The 15,448-nt window shown below is 48.5% G+C and overlaps 1 protein-coding gene across 1 annotated transcript; it reads left to right on the top strand.

The window, feature by feature from the left end:
* The first annotated feature begins 225 nt into the window (after positions 1-225).
* On the top strand, positions 226-9,339 carry wnt7aa (wingless-type MMTV integration site family, member 7Aa). The gene is made up of 4 exons (XM_035520396.1): positions 226-948; positions 1,563-1,789; positions 5,606-5,877; positions 8,812-9,339. Exons 1-4 carry the CDS (start codon positions 878-880, stop codon positions 9,292-9,294), a joined length of 1,053 nt encoding a protein of 350 aa, XP_035376289.1. The 5' UTR covers positions 226-877; the 3' UTR covers positions 9,295-9,339.
* Positions 9,340-15,448: the final 6,109 nt, after the last annotated feature.

The raw sequence follows: 15,448 nt of genomic DNA, 5'->3' as shown, positions 1-15,448 counted from the left end.
GCCATGTTGTAGCGGTACTAGGTGTCGTCGGTCCTAGCGTGGATGATGTTAGATGATGAGACAGGACCTCACTTCGCAGATGGGAGCTGAGGAAGAGGAAGAGGAGGAGGAGGTGGGGGGGGGGGGGGGCTAGAATCAAAAAGTCGAACAACTTCTCTCATGGGAGGAGCATCCGGGTGAAGTGTGATAGATAAAAGGTCTGTTGAGCAGCCACCGCCACTGCGATGCTGTTCACAGGCGGATTATACTTCACCAGTTTGCATTGCCATTGCAGCAGGTTGCGAAGGCATTTTAACCCCGCTCGCCGATGTTCACATAGCTCTTATTTGCTTTGATTCAGTATCTCTCCTAAACAGGGTCAGGTAGTTGTTGTTGTTATACGGAAGCAAATTAATGTGCAGGCTCGTGGGCTGTGCTGAAAATCAGCTTCGTGCGTGATCTGCGTGCCCTGCTCTTCCTCTAATCTCGCGGCGCTTTCCGCGGACGAACGCGCGGACGGTTCCGTTTTTGGAGAGATGAATTCCATCTAGAGAACGCGCCTTTCCCGAGCAGGCAGAAATAGGGCTTTGCGCTTGACAAACGTGCTTGGACGCAAAAAAACCCCAAAAAAACAGTGAATTAGTGCGACTCGTTTGCATGTGTGCGCGTACATTTATTCCGAACGCGGTTAAACGACACATGCAGGACGGGATCCACCTCGAGACCTCCCGCAGGATATCGTCTCAGGTGCGCGTGCGGGAACGCGACGTTCGCTCGGAGTTTCGCATCCCCCGCGCGCCGCCAGGGACTTAGTGGGCTCGTGAGGAGCTGCAGGTTAAGCTACTCATCAGGACACTTGCATCCGCCCGCAAGCTGTTCATACGTTTTAAAGGTCACCATGAGCAGGAAAACACGCCGGTGGATTTTTCACATTTTCCTCTGCCTTGGGATTATTTATTTAAAGATTGGGTAAGACATGTCTATGATCATCCGATAGTAACTTGCTTCTAAATTATTTAGCTAAAGTAACAGAAATCCGCAGGGAAAAGCCACCTGGAATTTGCGAATAAAGCGTCATTTATAATAAGACACGAACGCTTTGGGGTTTGTACCCGCTCTAACCCCATCTCTACCCAAAGTGGACACATTTCTGTTAAATCTATATTAACCTAAATATGCATGCTGATATTTCCCTCTGTATTTACTATAAGCCATTTAGTATAATATCAGCTAATATTGTCAAGGCTGCTTTGCGCACGTGCTGTGCAGAGGCTCCTCTGCTGCACGCACTAGCCATCACGAAGTGAGCTTGTACTTTCCACATTAAAAGTGAGCAAAGACCCCAGGCTGTTTTCAGCGACCTTCTTTTACAATGCTTTAGTGAGCACATTAGCGATGGCTATCTCACCTCACGTCTATAAAGCGGTTCGGTCTCTGCACTAAATGCATCATCGACAGGGTCCTATTTTGGGGTTAAAAGCTCCAATGCTCAGTTTGCCATAACTTGCTGATGTGTAGCCTGTTCTCCTGTAATTATGTATCGACCCCCACATTGTTATTTATACTTTTATTTATTTCCACAGGGGCTTTTCTTCAGTGGTTGCGCTGGGAGCAAGCATTATCTGTAATAAAATTCCTGGTCTGGCTCCTCGTCAAAGGACTATTTGTCAAAGCCGACCTGACGCTATCATAGCTATCGGAGAGGGCGCCCAGATGGGAATCGAGGAGTGCCAATTTCAGTTCAAAAATGGACGCTGGAACTGTTCGGCTCTCGGGGAAAGAACTATCTTTGGAAAAGAGTTGAAAGTGGGTATGTTACAACATTACTTACTGTATCTGTAGGCAGAGCTAGAATAACCAAAGTACACCTGCACTTTGCTCGTTGTGTCAGGGGAATGCCGAAGTATGGTCAGTAGTGATCTTATTCCTTAAGCACTAGGCTACAGAAATAAATAAAACACGAAACAAAATAAAAGTCAGTAATAGGTTCACCAAAATGAACAAATTAGCGCAACCAAATAATTTACTGCTTTGACTAATTTGCACGCCTCTGTGGTTTACCTCCCGTGAGACACTTAAACAAAAACCTTCCTTACTTTGTGCATTAAGACTGAAGTCCAGACTTGTCCACCATTTCGGATTTGTGCATTTGTACATTGTAAAAGCTCTCGGGGTGGGATTCTAGCCTTCTTTCTTCTGAATTAAGACGCGTTTCAGTGCGGGCTTTTCATTTACTGGCTAAAGCTGTCCTGCGTTCATGAACCTTCTTAGTGTTCACGCGTGGACGCGAGGGGCGTACCGAAGGGCGCGCGGGTTTGCTCGAGGCTCTCGGGCTCTGGTACTGCAGTGCCACGACAAATACGCCCGCTTTGCTTTCACAGAGCAAGCATCAGTGCAGCTGAATGATAGCCTCCAACCGCACACCCTCCCGAATGAAGTCTCTCCCTAGTCATCCTGTCTTATCTGTAGATGTTGAAGATTTGGCAATCTGGCCTTTCACGTTACCACGGGTATAAGTTACAGAACGTGAATGAACGGGCAACGTGGTACAGTATTTTAAGGAAATGTAACTATATGTCACCACAGGCAAACAAAACACAAAACAGAGGGTAATTTTCTTTAGGGCAATGCTATTTATTTTCCTTAGGCAAACTTGGAGCTATTATGGGGCTCTTTAGGGCCATTGAGTCCCTGACACTTTGATGAATGGTTAGGTGAAGGCCTGCGCTTTAGTTTCAGAGCCTTTTTGACTGGTGGGAAAACAGAAGGCAGGAGGCCTGGGCTGTTTGTCTGCGAAAGATGTGTGCAGGGAATCCAGACGCTCAAATATCCTTACGCCCCCTGGAAGTAACGCCGGGGAAGATGTTCACTGTCATTTTTCCGGTTCCCTCTCGCCTCGCGTTTCTTCGGGCTCGGGGCAGCGTTGGGACTGTGTCGCTCTGACTTAGATGGAAAGCTTAGATCTGTAGAGACTTGTATCCATCGCTAAGGGTGAAGCCGTATTTCATCCCTACGCCCGATGGAAAAGAAAAAGAAAAAAGCCCAGCTTTGCCGTAAGCGCTTATGTCGCCCGAGAGTTTCCCGCTTGTCTTCGTGTTCTTGAGCCGATTGTTCCTGCCCACGTTCAGCCACCTCAGCGGCCGATGGCATCTTTTGATTTGGTTGTTGTTTATATCATTTGATGCTGGCGGTGCTCGCAGCTGCCATTGCGGGTCCACCGTAGGCCCTCTCTACTCAAGCGCCGCGGGGCCGACGTGCAGCGTGGCGCGAGGCGGAGGCCGCGGCGGGCCCGGACCCGGTGAGCGGCTGTCCGTGTCCCACTTCCCATTTGCAACAGCCTTGGCTTCAGTGGCCGGACATGGAGGTCCCTCCTTGTCTGGCACATGCTCCAGGAGGTTTAAAAGCAGTGGTTAGTCCTCGCAGTGCGGCCCAGACGGAGGTGAAGTAATGCTGGATCGCGCTTAGGGCCTGGTACCACACGCTCTGAGCTCTGGAATCATGACGGAGGATTCCTCTTTCACTAGTGCATCATAACATTAGTGGATAAAGCTCGCAGCTGGCCGCGAGCTTGTCTGCGCGTCGTCTGCGTTCTTCGGCTTCGCTCGGTCAACGTGCCCGTCGCTGTACATACGCCGCGCGGACCTGCCAAACGTGAAGCGCATGACTCCTGTTTAAGTTTGGGTTTTTTCATGTGAGCAGCTCCCTCACCCTCAGCCTCTTTCTCGCTCACATAAAGCCCCTTCGAGCATGCACCAAAAAATAGTTTTCCCCACCAGCATTGTCTCAAGTCCAGACAAGCACATTGTGTGAGGTTTATAAATGAACCTCTTGCGTTTACAGTTCTGGCAATGGGATGTTTCACGTAAAATCACACTAAGCCATTGATTCAGAGTTCTGGAAAAGTAATGGAACTTATGTCATAACACCCATGTTTTATGTCTTTCTTATCACCGATGTTTGTGTTCTGAATATATTTATTTAAATAAACAAAGCCCAAGTTTATTTAATTAAAAGCCCATTTTACCCTGTTCTGCAGACAAGTCTTTTTGCATTTTGCGTTTGCAAAATTATCGGTCTTCACTAAGCTTTCCATCTGCTCGCCCATGGCACGAAGCCCGAGAAACTCATAAAAATCTCCATATTATTGATGCTCCCAACTGGCCTTTTTTAAATTGCGTGGGCGCTGTTCCAAGATGCTTATCGGCTGCAGGTCAACACATACCAGCGTTGGTATAGAGGCCCGGAGAAAGGGCGGAGAAGGTTCTCTCAGGTTAGGCTGCACGCATCGATAGCTGGAAGCTGCAAAGATTAGAGAGGAGACAGATCGGATAAATGTGAACGTGGCGGTCAGTTGTACTAGCTGTGAAACTGACCATGAGAGGACACCGTATTGTATTTTTTAGAAGCTTCAGCACGGACCTTTTACAGACTGAGTGTGTTTACGAGTCAAAAATCCACCAATCCTCTTAAAGTGAACTGATTTCTTGGTTCAAGTTGTGTAAATGATTCCTAAAGAAGTCGATGGGTGATGATTCATTAATCTAGGTGCACGTTTCCGGGAGGGCTCAGCACTGATGAATAGATCTTAAAATCATGACAGCTTTCTCTTTGCTGAGGACTTTAATAAGAATATTTCAGCTAGAATACTATGTTTAAATTTGGTCTGACACACTCTGCTTTTTTTCACACAGCATAGGTCAAAGCCAGGTTGAAAACGCAGACTTCACATCTTTTTTGCAATTAAGATATTTTAAAATAATACAAAAGATGACATAAATAAAGTCTCTTAATCTGTACAAAAGTAGCTTTGAATGAACGTAGCATTCTGACTATCACGGTTGTGAAAGAGACCATTGCGTTCTTCCAGGTGAGTAGGTGTTTGCCCATAGGCCACTGGCTAGACTTCTTGTTAGCCAAAAAAAATGATGTCACTGAAGAAAACATGCAGGCTAGAGGCTTACGGGAAAAGGCCTGAAGGGTTTAGTGCGCACAACTCACCACGGAGCGTTGCCACACGCTCCGTAGTATTTTGAACGACGTCTCTTCAGACGGCCGTTAAGCTGCACACCCCGTGTTTGTGTCTTAGCGGCACAGACCTGTGTGAGTCACGCTCTTAACCTGGAAGTACCCTGCTTAACAGTGGCAGTCAATTATACGGCTCTCTGGTAGCCCGGGGAGGTTGCGTGTGCCGGGTGGATCCCTCCTCCTGACGGAAGCTGGGACGCTGGCCAAAGCGGACTGTGTGCCCCCCTATCTCTGCTGCTCTATTGTCTCTTAAATAAACCCTTGTCCACTCCGCTCGTTAAAGAGACGGTCTAGTCCTTCTTGGTCATCCAAGCGCAATCGCGCAGTTATTCGTCTTAATGCTTCCTCACCCTGACATCCGAAGGACGCTTATTTTATGCGGAAAACAGACGAGGCTTGTGGGCCTCGCCGCCATTCCTCATCACGGCATTGTTAGCACGGCGTATCTCCAGGGCTGTTGCTGCAGTATTGGACTATTTTAAGCGAGTCTGCGTGCTGTCCACAGCCCAGGGCCCCGTTAAACAGGGGCTATGCCCGCTCCTCAGAGCAGAGAATGCACGATGGGCGCGCTCTGACCCTCGACGCTTTCTCGCACGCGCAGGGAGCAAGGAGGCGGCCTTCACCTACGCCATCGTCTCGGCCGGCGTGGCGCACGCCGTCACGGCGGCCTGCACGCGAGGCTCGGTGAGCGGCTGCGGCTGCGACAAGGAGAAGCAAGGCTTCTACAACCAGGAGGAAGGCTGGAAGTGGGGAGGTTGCTCCGCCGACGTCCAGTACGGCCTCGGCTTCTCCAAGGCCTTCGTGGACGAGCGGGAGGTCAAGCAGAACGCCAGGACGCTCATGAACCTCCACAACAACGAAGTGGGACGGAAGGTAGGCCAAGCGCGCCCAGAGCGCCGACACCCGCACGCTTGCGTCACGTACTGACCCTTTACACCTCAGGAGCTGTTTTTCCTGGCCCTAATAACGCTGGGTCTTAGGACCGTGCTGAAAAGCTTAGCCCCCCCCCCGATTTCCTAGGCACTGGACTGGCGTGACGGTTAAGAGTGGGGACACACAGCCATGTTTGCAACCCCGGTGTTGCGATTGATATTCCCAGCATGGCCGTCCTGCTAAACAGTGGCAGGCAAGACTTTAGAAAGGGCCTTTGTAATGAAATAACAGCACAGACCTTAGGTGGAGCAGCACAGACAGGCTTCCATCTGCGTAATCACTAAATCTCCTTCCTCCTGTTCCAAGAGATAACAAACCCTCTAATGTGCTCTCCCCCTGGGTTATTTCTTATTCTCTTGGCTCCTCTCACAGAGTGCTGTCACTGGCTGTTACAAATGCAGGCATTTTAGGGTCATTCTCCAAACACGCTGAAACCCCGAGCTGTGTCCCGCTCTGTGTTTTATCATAAGAAGCATTTTGATGCTCAGAGGTCCGAGGTTAGATTGTAAGCCTGCAGTAACGGGTTGGATTAGCAATGATGCACTTTCACCTGTTTCACCTGAGAAGGCTTCAGCACTCTGGACAGATCATCCGGACGGGGTCATGACCCTGGCCCTCATGAGGCTACTGTCCTTGGAGGTGTACTGCGCTACAGTCAGAGAAATCTCCTGTTTTTAAGTACTGCATTTTCACAGACACTGACGGGGCATCTGGTTGTTCTGAGAGTCAAATAGCACTTAATCCCCCAATGAATGTCACAGCTCAATACGACTTAAGTACAGTTTTCATTTGTTAGCAACGTATCACTGCACAGGTGGTATCTAGTCAATGCTCCCTGTAGTCTTAGAATAGACCACAGACACCTCAAATACTTCCTGAGGGCTGCCGTAACGATGGGCCGCAGATTTGGCTTCCCGATACGTTTTTGAACATTGTTTACCACGATCCAGGGATGAGATCACACTAAAGCCCGGTATGCATCCCAGAGAGCGCACAATTGCAAAGGAGACTCCGCAAAGTCTGCGAAGCAGAGAGGAAAGATGTAACAATAATTTGAATGCTAAGTGAGACGTTTCCCACCCATGGAGGGGTAAAGTGGCATCACCATGTATGGGAGATGGAGGGGGAGCTTCTGCCAGCCCCACCAAAGATTACAGATTACAGATTACAGAAGCTCCTCACTGATGCCGGCTGTGAGCAGGCACCTTCATATCTGAGCAGGTATTCTTAGTCCTGATTAGTTTGGCTACATTCTTTACACAGTCGTAGTGTAAAAAAGACTACGTTACTGTTAGTTAGGACTATATTACTATAATTTGCAGTATGGAAGAAAAATATATAAACTCTTATTCTTCCTCACCCTCACCTGTAGTGCTCTGCCTGTAGGGCCCACCTTTACAGCTCTGCCTGTAGGGCCCACCTTTACAGCCCTGCCTGTAGGGCTCTGCCTGTAGGACCCACCTTTAGAGCTCTGCCTGTAGGAACCACCTTTACAGCTCTGTCTGTAGGGCTCTGTCTGTAGGACCCACCTTTAGAGATCTGCCTGTAGGGCTCTGCCTATAGGATCCACCTTTAGAGCTCTGCCTGTAGGGGTCTGCCTGTAGGGCCCATCTTTACAGCTCTGCCTGTAGGGCCCACCTTTACAGCTCTGTCTGTAGGGCTCTACCTGTAGGACCCACCTTTAGAGATCTGCCTGTAGGGCTCTGCCTGTAGGATCCACCTTTACAGCTCTGCCTGTAGGGCTCTGCCTGTAGGACCCACCTTTAGCGCTCTGCCTGTAGGGCTCTGCCTGTAGGATCCACCTTTACAGCTCTGCCTATAGGGCTCTGCCTGTAGGACCCACCTTTAACGCTCTGCCTGTAGGACCCACCTTTAGCGCTCTGCCTGTAGGGCTCTGCCTGTAGGATCCACCTTTACAGCTCTGCCTATAGGGCTCTGCCTGTAGGACCCACCTTTAGCGCTCTGCCTGTAGGGTTCTGCCTGTAGGACCCACCTTTACAGCTCTGCCTGTAGGGCTCTGCCTCTAGAGCTTACCTGTAGGGCTCACCTGTAGGGTTTTGCCTGACAGGGTAGTGAACACAAGGGAAGTTCACAGGCACCTGAAACTCGACTCCTGGGCTTAATCTGTGTACACTACACACAGGCCAGCGGCTACAGAGCCCGACGATCATCGTGCCGACGGTGTTTATATCATACTGTCCTCAGATTCCGCCTCGCTGCTTATACAAGACAGAGACTCCCACAGACAACTGTCTCATACTTAGCTTTGCAAAACAATTTGTGTTGGATGTTTTGTATACAAATGAAAAGGCTCGCCACGTGGGCTGTTCTCCAGCCACTGCTCCATGGGCGCGCAGGCATGAGGCGGATCACACTGGTGCAGCAAGTTTAACAATCCGCACATTCTTCAATTGGAATGTTTTTAAAAAAACCTTTGTCTCAACCTGTTTAACTATTCCAGACGCATGCCCCAAAACCGTGACTGTAGACACAAACGCTACCAGGGAAAAAAATGTGTGACTTCACCTTTTCTGCATCAATCGAGGGCTTCTGATCGAGAACCGTGCATGTTAATGCAAACATATTATTGCACTGAAAAGACAACATTGTTTTATGACTCCTTGCAAAATAGGAAGAGCTAGAACATGCGCGCATAACGTTTTACCTGTATAGCATCAGGACAAGTGATGTTTGTACTGAATTGCAGGCATCAAGCTATCACCACACAGCCTAACTGGCTCAAACTGTGAATCATCAAAGCACTTACTCTCATAATTATCTTAGACTAAAATTATATACCCTGGAACGAGACCCAGGGCCTGTAAATTCCCCGAGGTACTGAACCTGCCTCTGTTCCCTGCCCCCTGGCTCCAGATCCTGGAAAAGAACATGCGCTTGGAGTGCAAGTGTCACGGCGTCTCCGGCTCGTGCACCACCAAGACGTGCTGGACCACACTGCCCAAGTTCCGGCAGCTCGGCTACGTCCTGAAGGAGAAGTACTACCAGGCGGTACAGGTAGAGGCAGTGCGGGCCCGGCGGAACAAGCGTCCCACCTTTCTCAAGATCAAGAAGCCCCAATCGTACCGCAAGCCAGCCGACACAGACCTGGTGTACATCGAGAAGTCGCCGAACTACTGCGAGGCGGACCCGGCGACGGGCAGCGTGGGCACGCAGGGCCGGACGTGCAACAAAACGCTGGCGCTGCAGGCGAACGGCTGCGACCTGATGTGCTGTGGGCGTGGCTACAACACGCACCAGTACTCGCGCGTGTGGCAGTGCAACTGCAAGTTCCTCTGGTGCTGCTACGTCAAGTGCAACACCTGCAGCGAGCGGACGGAGGTGCACACGTGCAAGTGAGCGGCTCGCTGCGCGTGCGCCCGCGAGAACACGCAGCGGCCCGTGCGCTGGACGGTCCGCCGAGGCAACTCCGGGGTGGGGGGTTGGGTTGGGTTGGGGTTGGGGAAGGGGGAGGTTGGGGTTGGGGCGGGGGGAGGTTGGGCTTTCTCATCGGGAGATTACGGATTGGAAGGGGGAACGTTTTGCACACGGCGACTTCTCGGATCCCCGCTGTCAGCCAGGATCAGCCTGACGTCTGGAGGGCAGAGAACGGGAAACTGGAGGGTCGTGTCCAGTGAAGCCCACTGCTGCTGGAACAGACGGGTGACGGAGCAGGGAGAACTGCTCCGGGGGCCGTCAGGAACGTGTGTGGCCACGGTAGCTTGATAGATGGAAAGATTGTCTGGAAAGCCTCCTCACTGAGCCTTCGTGACCGCATGAGCCTGTAATACTTCACTCAAAACTGGACGTTTTGTTTGTTTCCTGATGGATGTCATGAAAGATTACTGTACTTGGACTTGATGATATTTAACTTTTATTTAGTGAAAGGCTAATATTAATTTATTTAATAATAAAAACTACTGATTTTCTTTCTTTGTATGACTTTAGCTCTGTTTTCATCATTGGATATTTGTGTTAGGATCAACTTAACCAACTTTCACACTTGATCTCTCCTTGTCTTTTTTGATTAATGAACTGAGTGTCGTTTTTACTGTATGTAGTCTAAGCAGAACACATGTGCCCCAAGTGTGAGGTACCCCATGTTCTTGGTGCAGTTAATTGTGCTAAACCTACTGTTTCAATAATGTTTGCACCACTCACACAAAATTCAATCCTTTTCTCTCTCTCTCTCTCTCTCTCTCTCTCTCTCTCTCTCTCTCCCCCTCTCTCTCTCTCTCTCTCTCTCTCTCTCTGCTGTTTTTCACTTTCTCCTCAGATCCTGGCACAATGTTATTTATATCTTAACAAAAAAAAGTACACTGGAAAAGTGCATTTCCTCACGGCTAACTCCTCCTCAAACGAATCAACCACTTGCAAGCTAAATTACCCACAAATAAAAAAGAAATAATTTATGCATCGAATTATTAAATTAAATCTAAACAATGTGCACTGAAACGGTGCCTAAAATAGATTTTGTAGCTAAATTAAGGTTTGTTTCATAATAGCTAAATTATCGTATGGCCAGTGTCATTCCATAATCGCTATGAAGTGAATTATTGGTCACCCAAACGTAATTATACGCAGAATCTTATTTGACGAACCAACTACATTTGACGAATAACCTGCACAGAACCGTAGAGCCTGCAGCTCACCAGCGAACACAAGTCCCTCAGCTCGTGGTTGGCTCAGTTTTTGAAGGGTTGGCCTGCCTGTGGAAGACACTCTGCAAACTACTGACACTGAATACTGACACCACTGACTGTGTTAATGCCACACATCCCCCAATGACGTGTCTGTTCCTTTTTTTGTTGCTGCTAGTCATCTGGTAGACGCTAAGCTGAGACCTGGAATTTGTATGTGACGCCAGTTGCTGAAACTAGTCCTTGGGAACACCACAAGCAAATGTGATTTGACTGGATGTCTTCTCCCTGTGCTGAACAGAATATATTTTACGAGAGATTATTTTTATATGAGTGTTTTATTTATTTTTGCTTTAAAGAAATTCCTGCTCCCCAATTTCAACTTCTGTAGATGGATGAATTGTAAAGCAGAAATTGCACAGGGGCCTTAATGTCATGGTACCAATTTAATCACTCGCTTAAGGTTAAAGGCATCAGAATCTGAAATGGATTAACTAATTAGTAATAATCAGTAACAATTGGAAAATTTGTGAAAACAGTTTTGTCTTTTCCTGTAGTCATTTAACAGCAGTTCGTTGACAGCAGTTCACCATGTAGGTGATGAAATAAATGAAACATTACTTTGGTAATAAGGAATACAACCACGGCAGTGTTTGAACCAAAGAACAGCTGAATTAGAAGACGTCTCCTCACTAAGAGGCTCGCCTCTGGTCCTGGCTAACAGACAGTGAGCTCAGGGGACGTTTTGCCAAACTCATTCTGTATGCTTGTCCTGTTGTAGCAGATTTAACAGTGATGTGCATTGTGTTTTCAACAGTGTTAATAAAAGTCGCCTCAGCAGTCTGTTTGTTTCCTTCTAATTAACAGTCGGGCGAAAACTAACCGAAATACATCACATTAAACCACAGGAAAAAGTTCTTTTACGTTAAAAAATTGGCACTTTTCGTGTGTGTGAGTGTGCGTTGTATATATAAATATATAAAGTGTGCTTGCTATGTACATATGCATTTATAACGACATTAATATTACAGCCCCCTCCTCCTTTTCAAGCCAAAAACATCCTTGTGAAATAGAGTCATCCGTGGCGTGACAATCCCCCAAAGTAGCAAGGTGGGAACATGTCATCAGCCTCAGTGCATTTGTTGCGGCTAAGCTATGGCCGACTACTGACTGGACAGTTTTTACTGTGCGGATGATTGTGAGGTAGAACTGGTGGAGGGAAGGTGTTGGCGTGTTAATGGTCAGTCTGGTGCGAGCCTTTAATTGATGAGCAGCAGTGTGCAGGGTGTCCTAACGTTGGGGTGTGGGGGAGGGGTTGGTTAGTGGATACTGTGGTGTGGGGGGGGGGAGGGGTGATGGATTACTCTGACATCTGCTTCATTCACTCGTCAGGACCGTCACCGCAGCAACGCTGCCGTGACCCCCAAAAATGCAGCCTAGTCTCCCTGAGGAGCACTCCTGCCCGTTAGCGAAATGTTAACTATGCAAAATCCCCAAAACTTCTGGATGCTATTTATTTTGTCCCCCTTCCCCTGACACCTCCTTCCCCCACCCCCGACCCAAAGGAAGAGGCACAGTGAAAAGAGAGGGCTTTTCAATTGTGAAGGATGATGTCAAGAGGAATTTCAAACCATGGGGTAGAAAAGATCTTAGCCTTAGCCTTGAATAATTGGCACAAAACCCTTCTTTGCAAATAGGCAAAACCAGCTCAATGGAGCGACCACGGGAAAAGGCAGCTGGCTAAACAAGCTCGGCACGGGATACCATGAGGTGAATCACAATATCTTGTTTAGAAAGACCCCGCTGGGGCTTCTGCGCTTTGGCTGGCGTTCCTTCGTGTTTGTCAAATTCTGAATGGCAGGGCTTTAAGAAGCTTCACACTTGTAGCTGGAAGTGTTAGAAAAACAATTATGTGCAGACAGATTCTACGTCTAGCCCCCATCATTTCCATACACCATCCTCGTCCCCTCCGCAGTTCAGAGGCCCCGTGTGGAAGTGCCTGTCCAAGATCTGCTCTCATGACTGCGTAAGTAGTTTTTCCCAAATGTTTCTGCCTATTCACGAACATGGGAAGGTGTGTGTATCTACTTCCAGGCTCACAACTGTTTCATGTGGTCATATTCCAGCTCACCGTGTGGGTTAATTGTGGTTCCAGAGCTGGCCCAACAGGAGCCTCCTGGTCAGGCTATCACCATGGCGACACAGTTAATCTATGACATCACTCCCCTTTGGTTCTCGCCTTTGATATGGCACTTTGTGCCAATGACAGAAAAAGAAAACAAAGAAGAAGTGATCTATCAAGTTAAGATTCTTCTAGCACTTTCCCATAAGCAGTGATCATCCTGTTTCCAGTCCGGCCACGGTCCGAGCTCTTTCCCACCTACCGGCAGGTTTATGGCTCGTGCCGAGCGCACCTATGCACACCTGGAATCTGACAGGAGACGATGATTTACGGCTGCCAGTCTGCCTGCGTCATCTGAGCCACGGCTGCCACCGCTGGAGACATGCCTGGATCCGGCGGCGGCTGCTGTCTGGGAGGAGCACAGGCTTCCAAGGTTCATTCCCTGTCCCAACTGCGCCTTTCTGGACTTCACATGATGCACTATGACGGCTGACCTGCTCACAGATGCCCTTTTTGGATTCAAATCCCAGATTGTGGAGGTCTTGTTACACATCTGTGCATTCAGAAATTATTCACCCACACTCAACAGGTGGCCATTGTGGTTGGTGTTGGTCGTAAAAGAGCTTCCATTTTTCCAAGGGCAAACTTGTCTAATAATTGTTATTATACTTGCTGCTGTGTTATGAGACCTAATAAAGTTATTCACAGAGCAGCCTTACTGTGAGAAATTATTTTCCAGTGCAGTGCAAAAGTCCAGCACAGTGCAATGCAAAGCCACCCAGTGGCAGTTCAGTGCAAGAAGTCTAGCACAGAGCAGTAAAGTTCAGTGCAGAAGTCCAGCGCAGTGCAGCCCAGTGCAAGTCGTCCAGCACAGTGCAGTGTAGTGCAGTGCAGTTCAGTGCAAGAAGTCTAGCACAGAGCAGTGCAGCCCAGTGCAAGTCGTCCAGCACAGTGCAGTGTAGTGCAGTGCAGTTCAGTGCAAGAAGTCTAGCACAGAGCAGTGCAGCCCAGTGCAAGTGGTCCAGCACAGAGCAGTGTAGTGCAGTGCAGTTCAGTGGAAGAAGTCCAGTGCAGTGCAGTTCAGTGCAAGATGTCCAGCACAGTGCAATGTAGTGCAGTGCAGCCCAGTGCTAGTGGTCCAGCACAGTGTAGTGCAGTGCAGTTCAGTGGAAGAAGTCCAGCGCAGTGCAGTGCAGTTCAGTGCAAGAGGTCCAGCACAGTGCAGTGTAGTGCAGTTCAGTGGAAGAAGTCCAGCACAGTGCAGTGTAGTGCAGTTCAGTGCAAGAGGTCAAGCACAGTGCAGTGTAGTACAGTGCAGTTCAGTGGAAGAAGTCCAGCACAGTGCAGTGCAGTGCAAGAGGTCCAGCACAGTGCAGTGTAGTGCAGTTCAGTGGAAGAAGTCCAGCACAGTGCAGTGTAGTGCAGTTCAGTGCAAGAGGTCCAGCACAGTGCAGTGTAGTGCAGTGCAGTTCAGTGGAAGAAGTCCAGCACAGTGCAGTGCAGCTCAGTGCAGTTCAGTGGAAGAAGTCCAGCACAGTGCAGTGCAGCTCAGTGCAAGAGGTCCAGCAGTGCAGTGTAAGCATGCCCAAAAACCACACTAGAAGATGAGATGTGGAATGTTCAGGTTTTTCCCCCTTTTCTCAGTTATCAGACATAAATCAGATCTTTATGGTCCTAATTCTCTTCAGTGGGCAGAGACGCAGTAAATCTTACTTCAGCATCACCGTTATTGAGCAATGGCTGTCTCTCCCCCTCTGCTAATAATGTTGCTTGTGAGCCAAGTCCTGTGTAATGTAATAATACCTTAAACACATCCCTGACTGAAGTTAACTCTCCAACGCCATTTTGCCATGTACATGCCAATCCATGTCAAATAATGTAAATTATGAGGACTATGATTTAGAGCTGGAATTGGTATTTTGTTACATAACACCGCAAACCATGGTGAGGTGATTATTTTACGCTCCAAAAAAATGTGTACCCCAAATAACGGCAGAGAAGCTAACCAACTTATCGTTTAGAGCCAGTCAGAACGCGAGAGGTGACATTGTTCAAACAGGTCCAATTTCTGTTTAAACACAAGCTAATTGGATTTCATTAGCTAGCAACATTGCTCTTAGATCAGATCAGAACCTGGATACAAGACTGTACAGAGTGGGTACAGCATTGTTGAGTAGGCTCCAGAACTGGAGGAGGCAATATGTCAAAAAGAAATTAATTACTCCTGATTTATGAACGCCAACAACAAAGTCTCTGTGCTTCGCGTAACACACCTCTAAAGCCAAAAGGTTGGAGAGATTACAATAGTCGACTCCTTTCACACGGGGAAGTTATCGCTGAACCTCTCTGCAGAAGCCGAGATGCGCAAGCGTTTGCGAGTGCCACAGAGGCCCGTCTCGCCGTTCTCGCTTCCTTTGAGCGGTGGAATGCAAACCCGTGTGTATGATGGTGTGTGTGCCTCCCAGGTAATATGGCTTCATTTATCTTGTTCAAGAGGGGCCATGGTGGTCCCTCATGCTTAGGGCCCCAATCACGCCAAAGATGAACCATGATCCATGGGCGCGCTGTAGGGTTGCAGTGGAAAACAACAAAGCAGAAACTGTTACCATGTTGCTGACCTTACAAGCATGGAAAAGCACATAATAATGAAACGAACATGACATACAGACCTCCTGCGCTACGTGCCAATGCTCATCGGAAGATAACCTTGAGTAGAGGGATACCTGGAATTAGTGAAGAAAGATTTAGATTT

Source organism: Electrophorus electricus, chromosome 20 (assembly GCF_013358815.1).
Source record: "Electrophorus electricus isolate fEleEle1 chromosome 20, fEleEle1.pri, whole genome shotgun sequence".
Taxonomy (NCBI): Eukaryota; Metazoa; Chordata; class Actinopteri; order Gymnotiformes; family Gymnotidae; genus Electrophorus; species Electrophorus electricus.
Note: the sequence above shows the minus strand (reverse complement) of the source record. Positions and strands in the feature narration are given on the sequence as shown.